This window comes from Elephas maximus, chromosome X (assembly GCF_024166365.1).
Source record: "Elephas maximus indicus isolate mEleMax1 chromosome X, mEleMax1 primary haplotype, whole genome shotgun sequence".
NCBI lineage: Eukaryota > Metazoa > Chordata > Mammalia > Proboscidea > Elephantidae > Elephas > Elephas maximus.
In genome coordinates, this window is record NC_064846.1 from 155232544 (window position 1) to 155257013 (window position 24470).

The 24470-nt window shown below is 40.5% G+C and overlaps 2 protein-coding genes across 6 annotated transcripts in view; one reads left to right on the forward strand and one right to left on the reverse strand.

The window, feature by feature from the left end:
* The window catches only part of CXHXorf58 (chromosome X CXorf58 homolog), a 33337-nt gene extending 17701 nt beyond the window's left edge, over window positions 1-15636 (reverse strand). Inside the window, exons 1-7 of one of the 3 annotated variants that reach the window (XM_049871350.1) lie at window positions 15223-15636; window positions 14320-14388; window positions 11733-12758; window positions 6851-11534; window positions 5620-5719; window positions 2735-2829; window positions 2217-2328 (exon numbers count right to left, since the gene is read on the reverse strand). In XM_049871350.1, the coding sequence (XP_049727307.1) occupies window positions 2217-2328; window positions 2735-2829; window positions 5620-5719; window positions 6851-11534; window positions 11733-12738 (5997 nt within the window). In that variant the 5' untranslated portion in view covers window positions 12739-12758; window positions 14320-14388; window positions 15223-15636. Of the gene's footprint in view, window positions 1-2216; window positions 2329-2734; window positions 2830-5619; window positions 5720-6850; window positions 12759-14319; window positions 14389-15222 lie in introns of all 3 variants that reach the window. The other 2 variants (XM_049871349.1, XM_049871348.1) reach the window with 2 other exon arrangements.
* The window catches only part of APOO (apolipoprotein O), a 59865-nt gene continuing 50917 nt past the window's right edge, over window positions 15523-24470 (forward strand). Inside the window, exon 1 of one of the 3 annotated variants that reach the window (XM_049871356.1) lies at window positions 15523-15745. In XM_049871356.1, the coding sequence (XP_049727313.1) occupies window positions 15737-15745 (9 nt within the window). In that variant the 5' untranslated portion in view covers window positions 15523-15736. Of the gene's footprint in view, window positions 15746-20917; window positions 21015-24470 lie in introns of those variants that run through there. The other 2 variants (XM_049871353.1, XM_049871354.1) reach the window with 2 other exon arrangements.

A 24470-nucleotide genomic window follows, 5' to 3' on the forward strand; every position in this document is an offset into this window, starting at 1 on the left:
TATTGTTAAAATCGCTTTTATTATTTGTATGTTTGGTCTATTTGTGGTTAGGTTTGGGCTGGGCTCCATTAGAATTAATTCTTAGCAGCAGGAGAACCATAGTAACCCACTCAAACTTCACGGTACACGAAATGCTCTCTTTTCCCAGGTTGATTTCACTGACTAGGGGCCTAAAAAAACTGCTGCTAAAATCTTGACTTCATCTTTCAGGTTTTTAAAAAGACTTTACTGAGGTATAACTGACATACAATAAATTGTACATATTTAAAGTACACAATTTACTGGATTTTGACATAAGTATACACTCATGAAACAATACACTCATGAAACAATCACCACAATAAAGATAATGAGCTAAAGGGAAAAAGGAACTCTGAACAGTTCTCTTCAAGTGGGATATGTTCTGATCATTTGAAAACCATTAATAATGTTTAGTGAAAAACTCAAGCTGAATAGTTTGATCCCATTTTTATCATAAGAAAAAAAATCTATTTGTGTGTATATTTTCCTGGGAAAAAATTAAGGTTACATAGTAGAATTAACAGTGATTACCCCAAGAAAGTCAAAGTTGCAGCACAGAAGAAGAGCCTACTTTCTTTTTAGATCTCTGGGCTATTCCCATTTTTTTTTTCCAACAGTTACTTTGTAACCTAAACAAAAGTTTAAGGTTTTTTTTTTTAAACAGAATTTTAATGTGTTTTAATATACACACAGTGATTTCAGTCACTGCCTCTAAGGTCCTTCATTTGTTCAAGCCCGGGAACAGCATGCGCTGGCAGGAGCAGACCCAGGAGAGTTTCTGTTCTTGGAAAAGCCCTATTATATAACCTCAAAAAAGAAATAATTGATGACATTTTATGGGACAACTATACGTTTATTCTATAGATAAATGTGGCATAAATTTATCCCTCAAATGTAGGGTAAATATATACTTTCACATTTGACATCACCCATTATATAAATTATGGAAACTCTGGTGGCATAGTGGTTAAGTGGTATGGCTAACCAAAAGGTCGGCAGTTCGAATTCACCACGCGCTCCTCGGAAACTCTATGGCGCAGTTCTACTCTGTCCTATAGGGTCACTATGAGTCGGAATTGACTTGACAGCAGTGGATTTTTTTTTTAAATATATAAATTAAGGGGCCCTTGGTGGCACAGTGGTTAAACGTTTTGGCTGCTAACCAAAAGGCTGGCAGTTTGAATCTATCAGCTGCTCCTTGGAAACCCTATGTGGTAGTTCTATTCTGTCCTATAGGGTTGCTATGATTCGGAATCGACTCAATGGCAACACATTTGGTTTTCGGTTTGCATAAGTTAACAAATATTAAAGTTTCCGAAATACCACATTCCATAATGAAAACCGATAGCCGATCTGATACATTTCTGAAAATGAGTTAAAATTTCTCTGATCTTGCCTATGAACACAGAGAAATGCAGTCCCTTTTCCTTTTCTAATATTCTTCAGAGTCAATGCTACACATGCTGAATCTGATCAGAAATGGCCAGACTGGTATTTGCTATTAAGAAAAGGAACCTTGCTGTTAAAAGTGTGGTCCATGGACCAGCAGCATCGGCAGCACCCAGAAGCTTATTAGAAATGCAGAATCTCAGGCCCCATCGCTGACCTACCAAATCAGAAACTGCATGTTAACAAGATCCCATGTGATTCCTATGCTATAGACACAATTCTGGTGAATTATGAAACTTAAAAGTATGATGCGAACTCATGGAAAAAAGAATATACACCTATTTATAAGTTTAAGATAAATATTTTAAACGTTAATTTTCAGTAGCATAGTCCAGCATTTTTCTAAATATGCTACCAGAATCAAAGAAATAATGACAAAATTCCATTCAAACAAATAAAATAGCATCAAATGCTCCACCTAACTTAAAAACCCTGTCTCCCCCACCCCCACCAAAACAAAACAAAACCCTGGCCCATAGGCCACTTTAGTACATTACTAACAAACCAAAATTTTAATACAAAGAAAACTGATGGATATTTTCTAGGATCTTATGTAAGTAATTCTAAATATTTTTTAGCTATTAAATGGAGACACTTTGAAACACAGCGTTTGTTTAAACATACCACCTGGCTGGCTGGCTGTTTAATGGTGAAATAACATAGTCTGTATACTTTGGACGCAATTTAGATGCTACATAGATGTTAAGGAGCTAAATTAACATAAAATGTATATCATAAGACGTCACCTCACTTGATGGCTTCATTATGGTTTTTCCGTTAATATACTTGTAACCATGACCTTCGGTATGGAGAAAAATTTTAAACACGATGAAAGGTGGAAAATTCTCACCACTAAATCTGAAATAAAGACCAAAAATTAGTCATTTGGTATCAGATTTTAGGTTCAATTACTTCTCCTTGTATTTAAGAACTTGTACAGTTTATGGAATACAGGGTAAAAGCAAGACTATATTTTCAGATCTATGCCAAAGCATATAAAGAACTGGTAGTGAAATGAATTACCAAAGATGAAGGGCCCACACTTTTGTGTGCTCACAACCATTTTAATACATGTGTCCAGTCTGACACATAATGAGCTACTCCCAAGGCAGCTTTTGGCAAAAGTCATACCTCAGTTTACTCACATAACAAAGGCAAATAACAAAACATTTACTTTGTAATTATACCCTGAGAAATTATGAGGATTAAATAAATTTCTTTAAAATTTCTTCATATTAGTATTTCTTGAAATAAATCGACATACCTGAATCTGACCTTACACTTCATGCAAGGATCTTTAATCAGCTGAGCCTCTAAGGGGTTCACTTTCTTTAGTATGTCATACGTCACATGATGTTCCTGAAATAGATGACGGTGTTGTTAACAGAAAGGGGTACCCTGCCCAGATACAATTTACTGATTATAAAAAGGCAGCCTGGTAAAGAGAACAGTACACTACACTTAGAATCCTGAAGAGCTGGGTTCGAGTCTTGGCTCTACCACTGATTATCCATGTAGCCTTGAGTCATTTACTTGATCTTTTTGGTCCCCTAAGTTTGGGTATGTGTCCCTCCTTGAGACCCCAAGCACTGCTCTTTCCCTATGACAACAATCTTCACAATGTATTGTAATTACCTGTAAACATGTCTGTATCTCCTACTAGATGGCAACCTTCACGAATGTAGGGACAGTGCTTTCTTGTTTACCATGTATTCCTAGAATCTAGTACAGTACCTGGGACACAGCAGGTGCTTAACATGTATATGACATCAAATGAATCACTATAAAATGAGGATGATAAAAGTAATGTTACTTGGAGAGTGGCATCTGGGGTCTTAAACGCTACCAAGCGGCCATCTAAGATGCATCACTTGGTCTCAACCTGCCTGGAGCAAAGGAGAATGAAGAACACCAAGGACACAAGGTAATTATGAGCCCAAGAGACAGAAAGGGCCACATAAACCAGAGACTACATCAGCCTGAAACCAGAAGAACTAGATGGTGCCCGGCTACAACCGATGACTGCCCTGACAGGGAACTGAAGATCCCTGAGGGAGCAGGAGAGCAGTGGGATGCAGACCCCAAATTCTCGTAAAAAGACCAGACTTAATGGTCTGACTGAGACTAGAAGGACCCCGGTGGTCATGGCCCCCAGACCTTCTGTTGGCCCAGGACAGGAACCATTCCCGAAGCCAAGTCTTCAGACAGGGATTGGACTGGACAATGGGTTGGAGAGGGATGCTGGTGAGGAGTGAGCTTCTTGGATCAGGTGGGCACTTGAGACTATGTTGGCATCTCCTGCCTGGAGAGCAGTTGAGAGGGTAGAGGGGGTTAGAAGCTGGTGGAATGGACATGAAAAGAGAGAGTGGAGGGAGGGAGCGGGCTGTCTCATTAGGGGGAGAGCAACTGGGAGTATGTAGCATGGTGTACTTAAGTTTTTGTGTGAGAGACTGACTTGATTTGTAAACTTTCACTTAAAGCACAATAAAAATTAAAAAAAAGTAATAAGTTACTAGCTTTAAAGTACCTTTTATGTGCCAGATCCTATGTTACCCACTGAGTCACTGCCGTTGAGTCGATTCTGACTCATAGTGATCTCACAGGGTTTCCAAGGCTATAAATCTCTACATAAGCAGACTGCCGCATCCTCCCGCAGAGCTGTTGGTGGTTTCGAACCACCGACCTTTCGATTAGCAATCCAGCGCTTTAACCACTGCGTCACCAGGGCTCCTTAGATCCTATGTTAGGTGCCTTATTAATACAACCTCATTTAATCTTACAACTCAGCAATATTAGAATATTATCATTTCTGTTTTACAAATGAGAATGCTGAGGCTCAGGAAGTTTTAGTAACTTATCCAAGAGGCACACAGGTAGTGAGTGGGGGAGTGACGATTCAAACTTAGAATTGTTTGACTCAAAATCCCCCACTCTTTTCCCCATATGACCCCATCTGACCTTTATGCTTATACAATCACATAAAAATATACACTAAAAAGCTTTTAAAATGACAAGGCATTATTAATGTAAGGTAGTAACATGAAGCATTAGGATAACAGATGAAGAAAAAGTATTAATTTCTTTGTTACTAAAAGAGTCTAACATTTACAACTCAACCAGTATTATGATATTTAAATATAAGTCCCAGATGGGAGGACAATGGACATTGGACCTGAAATGTCAATATTTTACTTGGCTGGGTTTTCTCTGAGGCATTCCGTGTTTAGTAATATCAGAAATAGGTCTGTGGGTCAGATGGTGAAGAAGTGTACCCATTACTCAGACATCATGATTCTTCATAGTTGCTAAAATTCCCTTAATATGACTGTCACTAATGATAAACTACTAGAATTGTGGGTTGCTTTATTAGGAGTATATTCAGTATTATATCAAGAAAGGCTTAATGCTCGGCTGGGGTTGCCAGATTGTTTCTCTGGAGAGGGAGGAGGGAGCATGGGAAAATTGTTTTCACTCAAATAGGATCATATTATTCACACTGTTCTACACTTGTCTTTTTCAGTAATGAAGTATCCTGGATGTCTTTCTATTACAGCATCACCTAAATGGCTGCCATGTTTAACACTACGAAAGTACCAACATTTATTTAACCAGCCTCTTATTGGTGGACTTTATACGGGTTAATTCTTTTGCATTTACAAACATGCTACAATGAAATTGTATATATATTGCAGAATGGATTCCTAGAAGTGAAATTGCTGGGTGGAAGGTAAGGGTACTTTTATTTTTTAGATCCTGTATTTTATTTAATTGTGCTTTAGATGAAGGTTTACAGAGCAAATTAGTTTCTCGTTAAACAACACATATTGTTTTGTGACACTGCCAAAATAAGGGTACTTTTAATTCAGAGACTTTTACTGTTGTAAGATCACTGTCTCACATCTTCAAATAATCAAATTGTTTAAAAAGAACAACCTAGTATATTATTTTCAAAAATGAAATAGTCATCCATATTAAAAATAAATCCAGAAATATTCATTTACAACAAAAGAAACAATCCCAGAACCTTATGTTACATTATTAGATCCAAAGAGAAGAAATAAAGGTGATGTAGTCTCCTTTTAGTTAACAGATTTTTAAGCTTGATAATTAGTTAAATCTGTCAGAGAAAACAAAAAGCAGAATACATACCGCTGCACAAATTGTGTGTTTTAGGAGTTGAAACACTGTTCTTCGCACGTAAGAAAACCATGCATACTGAATTATTTGAGCTGCAATATCTTTATTTACTCTGAGAGAGAAAAAAAAGAGGTTAAGATTTATAAAGTAATTCTCATTTTCCTAAAATCTTAGAGATTTATGCTTCCTCCTCCTACACCTCCCCACCCCTGACTCCAAGACCAACCTAATGAGAAATATTTTGGATGTGCTAATTGGAACTGGTCATTCGCAGAGTCTAGTCAGAATGAAGATATGCAATACTAGAGAATAGTTCTCTTGAGATTTAAAACAACAACAACGCCCTGACCATTGAAACCCACTGCCATTGAGTCGATTCCAACTCATAGTGACCCTATAGGACAGAGTAGAACTGCCCCATAGGGTTTCCAAGAAGGGGCTGGTGGATTCAAACTGCCCACCTTTTGGTTAGCAGCCAAAGCACTTAACCTCTACACCACCAGGGCTTCCTTATCATTGAAAGGCATAGTATAAACAAGAAGTGTGAGACAAATTTGACTTCTAAAAACCTCCATGACCTAAAATGATTCAATTCCTAGTTAGATGTTAATAACACTGTCCAACTAGTTCAAGTGCTCTGAAATGTGGAATAATCTAAGTTATATTAGGCCCAATTCTCTTTCTGGAGCAGATGATCGTGCCCTAGAAAAAAAAAAACTCCCTCTCTGAATCTTTGTTTGAACGAGTCTTTCGGTGATCAGGTCAGAGAATTTATTCTACTTTTGATCATGTCCCAGCACTGACAGATGGTCATTACCCCTCACGAGGCTACACGCAAAGAGAGGTACTCCTGCATATGTCACCATTTTCTGGCAAAAAGCAGAGTACAAGATGCAGAGTACAGAAGGCCTTTAGTATGGAAACAAAGCTTTGTATCCCAGCTGATGTCATTTATTAGCTATATAATCTCCTGCAAGTCACTTCTCCCAGTTGGTGCTTTCTCACATAAAATTTAACAGTAAGATTGCTTTACAAGGTTGTATCAGGATCAAAAGTGATGTGTACTAACATGCTTTGGAAATTATGAACTACTATAATTATACTAATTATTCAATATAAAAAGGTAATTTAAAAACACAAAAAAACTTTACAAAACAAGAAGTGTGTGAAGTTAGTTGGGTACATAACACATGGAAACTGTCAAGTGGTAGAAAATGACACAAGGCAAAAGATGGGTACTTACTTTGTCTTCTTCACATCTTGCGCATTTGTTTTCTGGCCTTTTTCTAAAACTTGGTTATCTGATTTTGGAACATCAGTAACTGGTGGAACTGAGGAAGAACTCATTTTCTTTAAATTTTTCACATTTGTTTCCTTGCCTTTTCTTAAGCGTTGGTGATCTGATCTTGGAACACCAGTACCTGGTAGATCTGAGGAAGAACTCATTTTCCTTAGATTTTTCACAGTTGTTTGCTGGCCCTTTAATGAGTGTTGGTGATCTGATTTTGGAACACCAGTACCTGGTGGAATTGAGGAAGAGCTCATTTTCCTTAGGTATTTCACAGTTGTTTTCTGGTCTATTACTGACTGTTGGTTGTCTGATTTTGGAACACGAGTACCTGGAGGACCTGATGTAGAACTCATTTTTCTTAGCATTTCTACAGTTGTTTTCCGGCCTCTTTCTGAGTGTTGGTGCTCTGATTTTGGAACACTAGTACCTGGTGGACCTGAGGAAGAACTCATTTTCCTTAGATATTTCACAGTTGTTTTCTGGCCTCTTTCTGAGTGTTGGTTATCTGATTTTGGAACCCTAGTACCTGGTGGACCTGAGGAAGAACTCATTTTCCTTAGATGTTTCATAGTTGTTTCCTGGCCTCTTTCTGAGTGTTGGTGGTCTGATTTTGGAACACTAGTACCTGGCGAATCTGAGGAACTCATTTTCCTCAGAATTTCCACAGTTGTTTTCTGGTCTTTTTCTGACTGTTCGTTATCTAATTTTGGAACACCGGTACCTGGCTGATCTGAGGAAGAACTCATTTTCCTTAGAATTTCCTCAGGTGTTTCTTGGTCTTTTTCTGAGTATTGGTTATCTGATTTTGGAATACTAGTACCTGGCTGATCTGAGGAAGAACTCATTTTCCTTAGAACTTCCACAGTTGTTTCCTGGTCTTTTTCCAAGTGTTGGATATCTGATATTGGAACACTGGTACCTGGTTGATCTGAAGAAGAACTCATTTTCCTTAGAATTTCCACAGTTGTTTCCTGGTCTTCTTCTGAGTGTTGGTTATCTGATTTTGGAACAATGGTACCTGATCGATCTGAGGAAGAACTCATTTTCCTTAGAATTTCCACAGTTGTTTCCTGGTCTGAGTGTTGGTCATCAGATTTTGAAATACTAGTGCCTGGTGAATCTGAGGAACTCATTCTCCTTAGAATTTCCACAGTTGTTTCCTGGTCTTTTTCTGAGTGTTGGTTATCTGATTTTGAAACACTAGTTCCTGGTTGATCTGAAGAAGAACTCATTTTCCTTAGAATTTCCACAGTTGTGTCCTGGTCTTTTTCTGAGTATTGGTTATCTGATTTTGGAACACTGGTACCTGGTGGACCTGAGGAAGAACTCATTTTCCTTAGAATTTTCACAGTTGTTTCCTGGTCTTTTTCTGAGTATTGGTTATCTGATTTTGGAACATCAGTACCTGATGGGTCTGAAGAACTCATTTTCCTGAGATTTTTCACAGTTCTTTTCTGGTCTTTTTCTGAGTGTTGGTTATCTGATTTTGCAACACTAGTACCTGGTAGACCTGAAGAAGAACTCATTTTCCTTAGATATTTCACAGTTGTTTTCTGGCCTCTTTCTGAGTGCTGGTGATCTGATTTTGGAACACTAGTACCTGGTGGACCTGAGGAAGAACTCATTTTCCTTAGATGTTTCACAGTTGTTTTCTGGCCTCTTTCTGAGTGTTGGTTATCTGATTTTGGAACACTAGTACCTGGTGGACCTGAGGAAGAACTCATTTTCCTTAAATGTTTCACAGTTGTTTTCTGGCCTCTTTCTGAGTGTTGGTGATCTGATTTTGGAACACTAGTACCTGGCGAATCTGAGGAACTCATTTTCCTCAGAATTTCCACAGTTGTTATCTGGTCTTTTTCTGAGCATTGGTTATCTGATTTTGGAACACAGGTACCTGGTAGACTGGAGGAAGAACTCATTTTCCTTAGAATTTCCACAGTCGTTTCCTGGTCTTTTTCTGAGTGTTGGTTATCTATTTTTGAAACGCTAGTATCTGGTGAATCTGAGGAACTTATTTTCCTTAGAATTTCCACAGTTGTTTCCTGGTCTTTTTCTGAGTATTGGTTATCTGATTTTGGAACACTGGTACCTGGTGGACCTGAGGGAGAACTCATTTTCCTTAGAATTTCTGCAGTTGTTTCCTGGTCTTTTTCTGAGTGTTGGTCATCGAATTTTGAAACAGTAGTACCTGGTGAATCTGAGGAATTCATTTTCCTTAGAATTTCCACAGTTGTTTCCTGGTCTCTTTCTGAGTGTTGGTTATCTGATTTTCGAACATCAGTATCTGGTGGGTCTGAAGAACTCATCTTCCTCAGATTTTTCACAGTTCTTTTCTGGTCTTTTTCTGAGTGTTGGTAATCTGATTTTGGAACACTAGTACCTGGTGGACCTGAAGAAGAACTCATTTTCCGTAGATATTTCACAGTTTTTTTCTGGCCTCTTTCTGAGTGTTCGTTATCTGATTTTGGAACACTAGTACCTAGTGGACCTGAGGAAGAACTCATTTTCCTTAGATGTTTCATAGCTCTTTTCTGGCTTCTTTCTGAGTGTTGCTTATCTGACTTTGGAACACTAGTACCTGGTGGATCTGAAGAAGAACTTACTTTCCTTAAAATTTCCATAGTTGTTTCCTGGTCTTCTTCTGAGTGTTGGACATCTACGTTTGAAAGACTAACACCTGGTGAATCTGAGGAACTCATTTTCCTTAGAATTTCCACAGTTGTTTCCTGGTCTTTTTCTGAGTATTGGTTATCTGATTTTGGAACACTAGTACCTGGTATATCTGAAGAAGAACTCATTTTCCTTAGATTTTTCACAGTCCTTTTCTGGTATGTTTCTGAGTGTTGGTTATCTGATTTTGGAATACTAGTACCTGGTGAACCTGAGGAAGAACTCATTTTCCTTAGATGCTTCACAGTTGTTTTCTGGCCTCTTTCTGAGTCTTGGTTATCTGATTTTGGAAGACTAGTACTTGGTGAATCTGAAGAAGAACTCATTTTCCTTAGATGTTTCACAGTCGTTTTCTGGCCTCTTTCTGAGTGTTGCTTATCTGATTTTGGAACACTAATACCTGGTGGGTCTGAAGAAGAACTTATTTTCCTTAGAATTTCCACAGTTGATTCCTGGTCTTTTTCTGAGTTTTGGTTATCTGATTTTGAAACACTAATTCCTGGTGAATCTGAAGAACTCATTTTCCTTAGAATTTCCACAGTTGTGTCCTGGTCTTTTTCTGAGTATTCGTTATCTGATTTTGGAACACTGGTACCTGGTGGACCTGAGGAAGAACTCATTTTCCTTAGAATTTCCACAGTTGTTTCCTCATCTTTTTCTGAGTTTTGGTCATCAAATTTTGAAACACTACTACCTGGTGAATCTGAGGAACTCATTTTTCTTAGAATTTCCACAGTTGTTTCCTGGTCTTTTTCTGAGTGTTGGTTATCTGATTTTAGAACACTAGTACCTGGTGTATCTGAAGAACTCATTTTCCTTAGATTTTTCACAGTTCTTTTCCGGTCTTTTTCTGGGTGTTGGTTATCTGATTTTGGAACACTAGTACCTGGTGGACCTGAGGAAGAACTCATTTTCCTTAGATGCTTCACAGTTGTTTTCTGGCCTCTTTCTGAGTGTTGGTTATCTGATTTTGGAACACTAGTACCTGGTGGACCTGAGGAAGAACTCATTTTCCTTAGATGTTTCACAGTCATTTTCTGGCTTCTTTCTGAGTGTTGCTTATCTGATTTTAGAACACTAATACCTGGTGGGTCCGAAGAAGAACTTATTTTCCTTAGAATTTCCACAGTTGTTTCCTGGTCTTTTTCCGAACGTTGGTTATCTGATTTTGGAACACGGGTACTTGGTGAATCTGAAGAAGAACTCATTTTCCTTAGATGTTTCACAGTCGTTTTCTGGCCTCTTTCTGAGTGTTGCTTATCTGATTTTGGAACACTAGTACCTGGTTGATCTGAGGAAGAACTCATTTTCCTTAGAATTTCCACAGTTGTTTCCTGGTCTTTTTCTGAGTTTTGGCTATCTGATTTTGGAACATCAGTACCTGGTGGGTCTGAAGACCTCATTTTCCTTAGATTTTTCACAGTTCTTTCCTGGTCTTTTCCTGAGTGTTGGTTATCTGATTTTGGAACACTAGTACCTGGTGGACCTGAGGAAGAACTCATTTTCCTTAGATGTTTCACAGTTGTTTTCTGGCTTCTCTCTGAGTGTTGCTTATCTGATTTTGGAACACTAGTACCTGGTTGATCTGAGGAAGAACTCATTTTCCTTAGAATTTCTGCAGTTGTTTTCTGCTCTTTTTCTGAGTGTTGGTTATCTGACTTTGGAACACTGGTACCTGGTGGATCTGAGGAAGAACTCATTTTCCTTAGAATTTCCACAGTTGTTTCCTGGTCTTTTCCTGAGTGTTGGTTATCTAATTTTGAAACACTAGTTCCTGGTGAATCTGAGGAACTTATTTTCCTTAGAATTTCCACAGTTGTTTCCTGGTCTTTTTCTGAGTGTTGGTTATCTGATTTTGGAACATCAGTACCTGGTGGGTCTGAAGAACTCATTTTCCTTAGATTTTTCACAGTTGTTTCCTGGTCTTTTTCTGAGTGTTGGTTTTCTGATTTTGGAACACTAGTACCTGGTGGACCTGAGGAAGAACTCATTTTCCTTAGATATTTCACAGTTGTTTTCTGGCCTCTTTCTGAGTATTGGTTATCTGATTTTGGAACACTAGTACCTGGTGGACCTGAGGAAGAACTCATTTTCCTTAGATGTTTCACAGTTGTTTTCTGGCCTCTTTCTGAGTATTGGTTATCTGATTTTGGAACATCAGTACCTGGTGGGTCTGAAGAACTCATTTCCCTTAGATTTTTCACAGTTGTTTCCTGGTCTTTTTCTGAGTGTTGGTTTTCTGATTTTGGAACACTAGTACCTGGTGGACCTGAGGAAGAACTCATTTTCCTTAGATGTTTCACAGTTGTTTTCTGGCTTCTCTCTGAGTATTGCTTATCTGATTTTGTAACACTAGTACCCGGTTGATCTGAAGAAGAACTCATTTTCCTTAGAATTTCCACAGTTGTTTTCTGCTCTTTTTCTGAGTGTTGGTTATCTGACTTTGGAACACTGGTACCTTGCTGATCTGAGGAAGAACTCATTTTCCTTACAATTTCCACAGCTGTTTCCTGATCTTTTTCTGAGTGTCGGTTATCTGATTTTGGAACATCAGTACCTGGTGAATCTGAGGAAGAACTCATTTTCCTTAGCATTTCCACAGTTTTTTTCTGTCCTTCTTCCGAGTGTTGGTTATCTGATTTTGGAACACTAGTACCTGGTGGACCTGAGGAAGAACTAATTTTCCTTAGATGTTTCACAGTTGTTTTCTGGCCTCTTTCTGAGTGTTGGTTATCTGATTTTGGAACACTAGCACCTGGTGGACCTGAGAAAGAACTCATTTTCCTTAGATGTTTCACAGTTTTTTTCTGGCCTCTTTCTGAATGTTGGTTTTCTGATTTTAGAACACTAGTACCTGGTGGATCTGAAGAAGAACTCATTTTCCTTAGAATTTCCACAGTTTTCTGGTTGTTTTCTGACTCTTGGTTATCTGATTTTGGAACACTAGTACCTGGTGGATGCGAAGAACAACTCATTTTCCTTAGAATTTCCACAGTTTTCTGGTCGTTTTCTGACTCTTGGTTATCCGATTTTGGAACACTAGTACCTGGTGGATCCGAAGAAGAACTCATTTTCCTTAGAATTTCCACGGTTGTTTTCTGGCCCTTTTCTGAGCATTGGTTATCTGATTTTGGAACACTAGTACCTGGTGGATCTGAGGAAGAATCCATTTCCCTTACAATGAAGTAACCTGAAAGTACATAAATTAATCCTTTAAGGTCATAATCTATATTATTACATTGTCTGAACTAGACTCAAGTGCCATATTATTGTTGTCCTAATTCCAGAACCCTTTAAAAAGGAACAAATCATGGATCTCTTAATATTGCTTATAGTTCACATTCTTTGTGTACTAAAATAGTATGTGGGTTTGGTTTTTTTTTTTTGGTTATATGGAAAAGACAAGTGGATTTATCAGTAGCTTTGCAACTGGTCTCCCTGTCTCCAGTCTCTTCCTCCTCCTAGTCATCCTCAACACTGCAGCTGCAATTAATTTTTTAGAGCAGTAATTCAACCTTATCACTTCTCAACTTGAAATGTTTCAGTGACACCTCATTTCCTCCAAGATGAAGCCCAAACTCCTTAGAATGGGTTCAAGTCTTTTCAGTTTTGCTCCATTCTCTCAATTTTAAAACACCTTTCACCAGCCTTCCTTTCTACACTCTGAAAGAACCAAGAACTTCTTGCCAAAATCGGTCAATGTTTTACATCTCTGTACCTCTGATCATGCCATTTCCTCTACTGACAATGACCTTCCTACCACCAGCAAATACTAATTCATCCTTTAAGACCCCAGCTAATTGATGCCTCTTCCCTGAAATTTCCCCTTTCTCTTTTTTTTACGGAACTACTTACTCCTTTCTCCAAGGTCCCATTATATTCTGTACATACTTCTTTTATAGTACTTCTCATATTGCATTAAAATTTGTTTTCTTGGCTGTCACTCCAACAAGCTCATTGAGGGTAGGAGGCATCTTACTATGAAATATGCAGTACCTAAAAAAATTTTTTTTTTAGCAGAGTAGATTTTTACATGCTTGTCTGAAAATGTTTTATCACCAAATAGCTGTGAGACTTGGAGCAAGTTATTTAACTTCTCAGTGGCTCAGTTCTCTCCTTGGTAAATTGATGTGTGTACTAAATTATCTGATTCCACATCCAACCTTCCAGCCTTTGAAGCGTTAATCCAATTTGGATGCAGGTCCCAAATTCTTAGTAACTGCTTAATCCGTTCTGTTAAACCAGGGGCTTTTTATCTTTTTATTTGGTGCCATGAATCTCTATGGATAGACACCCTCTAAGAATTGTTTTTTGATGCATAAATAAAATACATAGGATTACAAAGGACTTCAGTTATACTGAAATCATTGTCGAAATATTTTGAAAAACAAAATTATGATACATTAATGTGCCTTCTGCATATGCATTAAATAAAATGGGATATCTAATAACTACTGTACTTTCAAAGCAGTAATGAGCATAAATGGCATCTCAAGATATCTGCCATGAGTGTAATGTGATATGAAAATATCTGTTTTCTATTGATGACAAAAGTGATAGGTACTGCTAATACTACTGTGCCTTTTCATCTACACAATAACTGAAAGAAACGCTAAAGTTCAGTTAGAGGTTAGTGAGGGTAAAGTTGTAATTTTTTCTCCATCCAAAGTCACATAACCCCTGAATTAAGAACTGTTGCACTAAGTTATTGTTATGCCTTACACTCTTATATTTGTGTAAGATTACATTACCAGTGCAGAGCCTTCATCTGTTCAGTATTTCTCCTTAGGGATGAGGATGGCCTGGAATATACAATTCTCCTGAGAAAGAAAAAAGCAGCCCTTAACATCTGAAAGCTGTCCTGGCCGGGCCTCAGTGTTACCCCCACATCCTGATAGCATCCAATCCAGAGCAAAGTCTGCTTCTTTAAACTCACCCCCAAATCACCCAACCAAAGCCCAAATCCTATAACAAATCTAACACCCTCTTACTGGGATGTTCCACTGTTCCCCAAGGTGTGTGTCCTCCGTCACAGTTATGAGAAAATAAACCCAACTTGTTCAACCACAGGTATATTCCTAGTGGTCTTTGGCTGCAGGGCAGTTACATGTCACTGCACACCGCCCAAATCTAAGGAATGCCCGCCTAGATGGGGCTCAGTTTTTACAGGATTAGAATGTGAACTACAGAGTGAAATGTGAACTACACCCCAATTATGAAACAGTATAACAATTCTTTAGGCTAGCCCAAAAGCTAGAGCACAAGCTTTAAAGCCAGACTCACTGGGTTGTTTGGATCTTGGCTTCCTACTTTTCATCCCTGTGGCCTTACGCAAGTTTCTTCTCTATGCCTGTTTCCTCAGCTATAAATTGGGAATAATAATCGTGCCCACCTACTTGGGTTGTTGGAAAGATTAAATAAGCATATGTCAAAGGCTTATAGCTCAGAGCTGGGCACACTATGTTTGCTATTCTTGTTAATAAGATAATTATGACCTTTATCTCTACTAGTAGTAAGGGATACACATGATTCCTAGTGAGGAGCTTACACTTAAGCATCTTAAAAAGAAAAAAAAAAATGCCTTTCACGACTAAAGGGAGTGGCAAATTCGTTTAAACTTAAAACCTTAGAAATGTGAACCCCACTGTAAAAACCTGAAAACCTTTGTGAGGTAAATCCAGTCCTCTGAGGATGGCGGCTTCCGGCTGCGAAGCTTTCGAAGCTTCCAGAGACCCGCCGAGCGCCCCCGCCCGGCGGCCTCCGAGCACAGGCTGCCCGGTCCACACCTCGCGGTTCCCAACCGCTGCGGCCGAGCAGGCCGACGCCCGGCACCTCCCTCCGCGCGCCCCCGCGTTCCTGCCACACAAAGCCGCGCTTTCTCGTTGCCTAGCAACAGCCGGCGCAGGGGCGGAGCCTCGAGGGGGCGGGGCTTGTGTGCGCTAGCAGGTGGGCCGTGACTAGCTGCAGCTCAGCTACGTTGCTTCCAGCCCCGAGTGGTTAGCTAAGCCTTCGCTGGATCGGATCGAGTCAGCGGCACAGCCGTCGCCTGCACCGCAGTCCATTCGCGGTCGGCGGAAGCCGGGCCCTACCGGGCCGCCGTAGCCTCCTCTCTGCAGTGGGCGGGGCCGAGGCCGGGGTGACCCCGCCGGAGCCGCGGCTGCCAGCGACATGTTCAAGGTGAGAGCGCGGAGCCCGGGCAAAGCTGTCACCGCCCCCTCCCGGTCGCACGGAACTCTCCCCGGCGCTCTTGTGGGCCTCTTCGGGACCAGACTCTGCTCGCCCAGAGGCTTTTCCCGCCTCCGGGCTGGTTGTGTCCTGGCCCGCGGTTCATTCACCGGTCCGCGTGGGGCAAGCGATTGCCGGCGGAAGCTCGAGCGTGCCGCCGCATCTGTGGCGCGCGTGGGGCGTCCTGCGCTGGGACCGAGGCTGGCGAAATCCTGGGTTGGGTGGGGGCGGCCATTTGGGTTGTGCTGTGGTGAATAAAACATTTTTGAAAAGTTAAAGTATCCAACCCCTTCCTCTGGCTGGCGCCCGCTTAGAAGCGTGGCTAGGTCGAGGCCAGCACCGCGCACTGCAGAGGTTGGTTTTGGTTGCCAGGCTGGGTCCGGTTTCAGAACCAGGTGTGTGTGGGGTTGGGAGGGTCACCTTCCGAGAAGGTGCTACAGGGTGTGGGGGAGGCTGAAGTGGGAGTAGCTGTGTAAGGAGGAAAGCTGGAGTTTTGCTCTGCTCCCCGATGAACTTAATATAGACAAGTCGATTCCCTTTACATTTTATGGACTGGTGTCGTTTGCAAAAAACTGACTTTTACAGTGAAAACTTTGTTGCGAAAACCTGCATTTTAACAAAGCTACGTTAAAAAAAGTAGGTGATTTTTTTTGTCATGGAAAACAAATCGAAGGCTACCAAAAACCTACAAAATTGAGCCATCAAGTAGTACTCATAAGAAAGTACCAATGAAACCTAAAAATTGTACTAATTTATTATCAGCGTTATCTTATTTTGCATGAGCTGTGGGTAGGGCTTTGAACTGGTGCAGTCAAACTTGGGTGAGGCAGAATGAGAGAAATTACGGGTCGAAGCCCTGGAATGGGAGACTTGAAATAGACATAGTGAGCCCTTACAGGAGCCTGATGCAGGAGATTGGATTATTGCCAGGACTATGGAGAGCCACACACATTCAAAGTGGTGCAGTTGGCCTCCGTGTTTGAGCCACATGGCTGTTTCCAAATTATGTGGTCAAGAGATTTGGTGGTTATGCAATGTGCTTGCTGCCCTTGTTTTCTAAGAGGGGGATTAAGTTTCTAGCAGGGCTATGACCAGTAATTTTTCCCATTCTGCTTATCGTTCCGTTTCACCTACATTTTAAAACTTGGGGTTCATTCAGGTTTTGCTTAGTTGGCCATGACTGAACCAGGCAGAACTTGCTGGAAGCACTGGCTGTGGGTTGGTTGGGCAGTTCTGCTAGTGTCCCCCAATGGCTGAATTTAGTGGTGACTGGACTGAAAGGTGGCCTCACACATGTCTGGATACTTGGCGCCCCTCCATATGTCTAGCTTGGGCTTCCTCGCATGGTTGCTGGGCTCCAAGAGGACAAGTCCCAGTGTGCAAACACTTAAAAAGCCTTTGCTTGCATCACATTTGCTGGTGTCACAGCAAGTCACATGGCCAAGCTAAGAGTCAGTGTGGGGAGAGTACAAAAGGGCATGGTTACCAGGAGATGTGATTCATTGGGGACCATTAATCTATAAGCTACTACAGCAGCAAACCACAGTAGTTCTAGCAGTACCTATCACCAGTAGAAGTCACAGTACCAATGCCCATTACAGTTGTTGCAGGTCTCAACATATCATTTATTCTCATCACTACTTCAAAATCACAGTAGTTGCAAGACCCACTGCTAGATCTGTGTATTTAAAGAGCTAATAAAGAAGCACATACACTATATCAGACATTTAGGTTTTAAGAGTATTTTTATAAGTATTTCAATATAATTGGTATTTTATGCAATTAGAAGCATTAGAAGGGGTCTATAGGGCCCAACAGACTGCCAGAGATGTTCATGGCACAAAAAAAGCAAGGAACCCTTGGAGTCTTCAGGGAGAGTGTCACAGAGGAGACATTTAAATTTAGTTTCGAAAGACAAGTAGGAGTTCTTCAGGTAGATGAGCTGGAGAACATCATCAACAGTGGTACTCCATCGGGGGAGGTGCGAGTGGCTCAGTTCTGCTTTGTCAAGGGAGACATGCAGTGAACTGTAATTGTTCCAAGTGAACATATAGTGTGAGTAGAAAAGATCACAACAAACCTTGAACACCAAAATGCAAGGAGTAGGCAGAGGAAGAGGGGAGACCAGAAATGGAGTGGCAACTTTTGAGAAGTAGAAGTAGGAGCAGAAGAAAGTGATGTTTAGAAAATCAAGGGAGGGAGCTGCTAATAATGGAAAATCTGACCACTTAAAATAATAAAATGATCTCACAAAGTCCAGAGGAAAGGTTGACTCCAGGTTCATTATAATGGGTCAACAGTGTCATCAAGGACTCAGTCTCTTTTCTTGGCTTTCCACAGTAAAATTGGTTCCCCTCACGGTGGCAGAATGACCGACCATAGCATACATGCTTTCTTATTCATTAGAAAAAGAAAACTTCCCTAAGCTTGGATTATGCCCGTCCTTACACATGGAGTCTCCGTGGGTCAGAGGGAATCAACCCCATGGCAACTGGTAACTGTTCAGTCTGATTGGACCAATTTAGGTCAGGTGTCTGTTCCGGAACCAGTAGCAGAATGTAGTGCTTTGATTGGCTTAATCAGGCTCAATTCCTTGGGATGGAGTCACTTTACCTTAATCATGAACAAAATGGAGTGGTTAAGAGCTTGGCTGCTAACCAAAAGATAAGCAGTTCAAATCCACTAGCCACTCCTTGGAAACCCCATAGGATAGTTCTACTGTGTCCTGTAGGGACACTGTGAGTCAGAATTGACTCGAAGGCAAAGGGGAAAGGGGTTGTGGTCTTTATACTGATGGAGTTGAAGGCTAGATTAACAGGTTGGTGGCTGAGAAAAGAGTAAATGGACACAATGATGGTTGATAAGCTCGACTATCAAGAGAAAGAGAATAGGTAACTAGAGGGAGATGTTGCATCAGGGTTCTAGAGTTGTTTTTTTGTGGTTAAGATATTCTTCAGAAGACAGAAGAATCGATGCCTTTGAATTATGGCATTGTCAAAGAATATTGACTATACAGTGGACTGTCAAAAGAACGAACAAATCTGCCTTGGAAGAAGTACAGCCAGAATGCTCCTCAGAAGCAAAGATGGCCAAACTTCGTCTCACATACTTTGAACATGTTATCAGGAGGGACCAGGCCTTGGAGGACATCATGCTTGGTAAAGTAGAGGGTCAGTGAAAAAAAGGAAGACCCTCAATGAGATGGATTGACGCAGTAGCTGCAACAGTGGGGTCAAACACAGCAAGGATTGTGAAGATGGCCCAGGACTGGGCAGTGTTTCGTTCTGTTGTACATACGGTCACTATGAGTCGGGACTGACTCAATGGCACCTAACAACAGCAACAAGATATTCAAGATTTGGCAGTGTTTATTGTCTAGGGAGGAGTGTGAATCCCTTAGCTTTAAAGGGAGGAGAAAGATTTCCTCCTGGGAGATGGCAGGCAAGAGGAAGGGTGGGATTTTAGACTAGTGGTTCTCAACTGAAGTGGTACCACCCACTTAGGTATGTTTTGGAAACCTGTGGGGTCGTTCTTAAGCATGTGCTGAGCATTTGTATACTGAAATATATTTCTTATTAAAAATCTTTTCTTTTGGCTCTCTTTTATGTTACTGTCAAATCATACTGATTTTTTTTTTTTTACTTACGTGTGTAGGTGGGTGATGTTATCTGTGAATTTTGTTTCAGGATGGCAAAAGAGTGTTACATAATATTTGTCATAAAATGAAGGTGTTAGGTCTAGTATGGCTGAGCACTGGTGCTTCTCAAACTTCAGTGTGCACACGACTCTTGTTAAGATGCAAATTCTGATTCAGTAGGTATGGGTTGAGGCATCAGGTTCTCCCTTTTGTAACAAGCTCCAAGGTGATGTAGGTGCTGCTGGTCCTGGATCACACTTTTAATAGCAAGCATTTAGGTAAATTGGTAGATAGATGGTTTCTAGTTATTTTCAACGTGGTAGTTTTATGAATGAGGTGGGGTTTGGAAGAGGCAGCTGGCCAAGGAACAAAAAGATAGGCGAGAGGCTTTGAGGACTCTGCTGAGAGTTGCCACGGCAGGCCTGTGCTGATCCTGAATGATTGTAGCCTGCAAGTGGGGATGGAGCAAATAGTAGGATGATCTGGTTTGAGAGTTAACAGCTTGGGTCAACTAGGATTGGAGGGCAAAAGACTTAAGGGTATACAGATTTTGTTTGAAAAAGTATAGCGTGTGTGACTAACTGTAACCGTTGTTTTACCTATTCATCTTCAGGTCAGTAGGGGGCACCAGTGGATAACAAAACACATTTGAAAATCTGCCCAGTATTTGTTTTCTATCTTAGGAAGCATATTTTCAGTGTGCTGTTGCAGGAAGCTTGAATATTGAGTACATACACCGAGTCCGCAGATTCACACCGCTAGATTTTGTTCGTTACACAGATGTTTATCATGGTCCAGCTGTGGGTTGCGCCCTGCGCTAGACACTGGGGTGTTTAAATGCAAAGACCCAGCCCTTATCTAGGGAAGAGTTCCTTAATTTGACTACACATCAGAATTTTTTGAGAAGTTAAGTGGTTTACAGGGCCCTGCCCATGTATCTGATTTAGGGTTTAGGTGGGGTCCAGGAACCTCTAGTTTTGAAAAAGCTCCCCAGGTGATGGTGAAACCTTTGTTTCGGGAGCTCACAGTGGTTAGCGGCACAGACATAAACAGTCGATTACTGTACGGTGGGATAAGTGCTCTGAAGTTCTGTAAAAGGTGCTGGGGAAATCTAGAGCAGTGGATCACAACCTCGACTGCACGTTAAATTCACTTAGGAACTTTTAAACGTCTCTACACCCAGGCTGCACCCCAGATGAATTACATCGGAATCTCTACGGGTGGATCTAGGCCTCGAGTGTTGAGAGCGCCGGGTACTTAGAACATGCACCTAACCTTGAGAACCACTGACTTAGAGGAAGGAGCACCAGCAGGGGGCATCAGAAAACTACAGAGAAGAAAATACTTGCACTGACCTTAGAAGGTAGGCCGACTGTGTCAAAAGGGCGTTCCCAGCAGGGAAGAAAAGCCCATACAAGGACACAGAGGTGAGAAAATTCAACACGGTGTTAAGACCTTGGGCTTCACTGTGTGACTTTGGGAGAGATACTAAAGTGCTCTGTGGCTGTTTCCTCTGTGAATAAGACTAACATCACCCTCAAATTGGGTGGATTAAATTAACTAATAGTCAAAGCTTAGAACAAAGTAAGTGCTTTTTTCTTTTTAGATTTTAGTTGGCGTTTTATAGGAGACTGCTGAGGTAGTATGGTAGTCTTGGAGTTCTGCATAATTATTTTTTATTTTAAAATTTGGTAGTCGATTGGCTGGATTCTATTGTAGGAAGTGGCTTTTCAGTGGTGCTGCTGCTGGAAACTTGCTTGGATATTTAATACCAAGTCCCCAGATTCGTATTACTAGATCTCATTCCTTACACAAATGTTTGTCAAGGTCCACCTTTGGGCTGGGCACTGTGCTTGATGCTGGTGGGTACAAATGAGAAGATCCAGTCCTCCTCTAGGAGAGAGTTCCCAAATTTGGCCACACATTGGAGGCTACACATCAGAAGAGGGAGAAGGAGAATGTAAGGATGCTGCCCAGCGTTTTCGCTTGGAAAATTGTATGGCTTTTAGAACGATTCATTGAGATGGGGCATCGGGAAAAGGATGAGTTTGGTTTGGGGGGAGGTGATAGTTTCATTCTGAATAGGCTGGGCTCATTGAAGCACCTGTGGACATTAAGAGGTGGTAATCAGTTGACATGGAAGCCAAGGATATGGAGTTCTCGTGAGAGTGAGAGAGATGTGGACTGGAGATTGGGGAATCAGATGGTGGGAATCAGATGGTTTACGCTAACTGAAGCCTTGAGGGTGAGAGGGTGGCCTAGCGAAAGCTGGTGAGTCAGTTCCTTCCTGAAGGGCAGAGATGTGACTAGTCAGAGGGAGCTGAGGTGACTGTCTCCTTGGCTATAGGGCATTATTACCTCACATTATTTGTGGCTGTTTAATCCTCCTGCATTTTCTGAAATTAGTTTTCTTACCATGAATAGTATGTTAATAGTACAAACTGAGGGAATTACAGTGCTAAATAGAAAAAGAAAATAATCTCTCAACTGGAAAAGAAGTACTATAAATTTATATTGAATATTTTAAATGTTACGTATTTTGAAAGATAATAAAGATTTTGCATCTCTGAGGGAATTCTCCTTGGAATTAGAGTGAATACATTTTTAGTCACATAAATACATATTGATGTACAGAATTAATTGGGTTTGTTTTCCTTTTTTACCCTTCAAAGTTGGCAGGTAGATGTAAAGAAGAAAAAACTGTCCTGCAGCTCTGGAAACCGTCTGAAAGCATAAGCACAGATTCTAGTTGTGTTTCTGGTTTTAGGCCAAGCGACCATGAGGTTTCTTAACCTCTACTTCCCTTATCGTTGCAGTGCTGTGGGAACAGTAACAGCTCCTCCTCATTGCCCAAGGTTGTAGGGAGGCTCAACTGAGGTAACACATGGAAACAACGGTACATTACAAAACACTGCATGAATGGAAGGTATTTTTAATCCCTCTGATTCACATCCATCAGACTGTGAAGTGATTTATGGTTGCAGGTTAATGCTGTGGACTTAGAACTGTAAAAAGTGGACCAAACTTCCATAAATTCACTTCTCATTTGGGAGTAAAGTCTGCCCTGGATGCTAACTTTCTTCCATCTACTTGTAAAATGCAAATAACCCCTCAATTGCAACTAAAAGGAAAAGCAGTGATTAAGAAAGAAATGGGTGAATTATACCTTAACAGAATGGAGAGATCAGAGACAGAAATGGAGGGGATAAGCAGATAGTGCACTAGACATTTATGGGAAATGAGTTTATTACCCCATGAGGCCTCTTCATGCTTGTAGACTTTCATGATATAAAGCTTAATTTATAACCTGTATACGTGTTGTTCACACTCGTGTCCTTTCTAGGCTAGACTGGAACTTTTTAGAGGCTGGGAAATGAACTTTGATATTTTCGTGGTACGTTTAACATTACTATAATTATTTATAATTACTACTATAAGTAATAGGGTTGGTGTGAGTCGGAATCGCCTCGATGGCAACAGGTTTGGTTTTTGTTCTTTGTAAGTAATTAGATGCATAATAAATCTTTATAGCAAAGATGCCTGTTTCAAAAAGACTAGTGTTGACTTATTTAAAATGTGACAGGAAGTGCCGAAATATTTTTAAAATAAAGGAATTGAAAGAGTTTGTATCAGTTGTTTTTCCCCAATAATGCTTAAGTGTAGTTTTGCAGTTAGTTCATACAGCAGGAAACTTTAGATTTTGGGGGTGGGGGGAACCCTTGGTCTGAAGATATATTTTAGAATTTGGAAGTTGTTTTTTTCTCTTGTTGAGTTTTTCCTAATTGTAGCATGGCCTCATGCCGGTTTTATTAGAAGACTTTTAACAGTGCCAATTTCTTAATGCGCTGGGGCTTTTAACCTGTGTTCATTGTACATAAAACTTGGAGAAGCAAGAATTTAAAGCAGGAGTCATAGAGTTTCCAATATGCTTAAAGCCTATAACTTTGACTATTAAGCTATATTTTCACAATATACTTTTGAGCATTATGGACAGAGTAGTTATATTTTGAATGAATATTGTTTTAGAGGCACTTTAAGTACAATCACCCTTTGTCTTCCTATTTCTTTCTGACTCTTTGAAGCAGTGCAGTGTGTTTGTGTTTTATCCAAAGCCCGCACTGGCTCCAACTTAAGGACTTCTTTGTTTGGTGAGGATGAGGAGCCCTCTGTGGGAGCCAGAGATGGACTCACACAAGTGCCCGTTCATTGCCTTAGTTTGGGAGGGATACCCAGTAGTTCTTCCCCCTCCCCCGCCCCCAGCAGATACGTCTGTGCGTTCCTTTGAAAAGTCTTTTCAAGTAGGATATATATTAAAAAAAAGGTTCTTTTTTCCTTCTTCCCTATCCCACAAACTTCAGTGCTTGTGAAATTGCCTGTTTTCCTTTGTGCTTGCTGCAATGCCTCTCCCTTCCTATTAGAGGTGCTGATTCATGTGTTGTTGTATTATGACATGGATTAGGCTGGCCAGTGAGTAAGTAAGCAAAAAGTGATACGAGGTCTCCAACAAGTTTCTTAAGCCATCTGTTTATGGATTACCTCACTTGGCAAATATTGACTTTGAGGCTGTTTTTGGAGTCACCCGGTTTGGGAGTACTGTTAAGGTTGCTGTGCATAGTCCAAGTATTTATTTTTCTTGCTTTGGTTCCTTATTTTTGCAGAGATTTTCATTACAAATCCAGATTATCATCATCTGAATTGAGCCTTGTACAGAGTTTTTTTTTTAAAAAATAAATTTGCAGTTGTCTTTAAAGAAGGAAAAAGCATGTAAATTACTGATACGAGGTTGAAGGCCATTGCCATCAGTGAGCTTAGGGTTCTGTGTGCACCTGTCCATTAGGACATGAAACATGGGTTAGAAGAATAGATTTTATGTTGACAAAACTCTTCCTACCAGAGGATGTAGATTTTTAGTTGCTTGAAAATGTACAAGAAGCATTTGAAAAGCAAGATTCAAAGTAAATGTTCCCATATGATTTTTTCCAACCTATATTCCTTAACTCAGAAAAAAATGGAATGGACTTTAGGATGCCATTCCAAGAG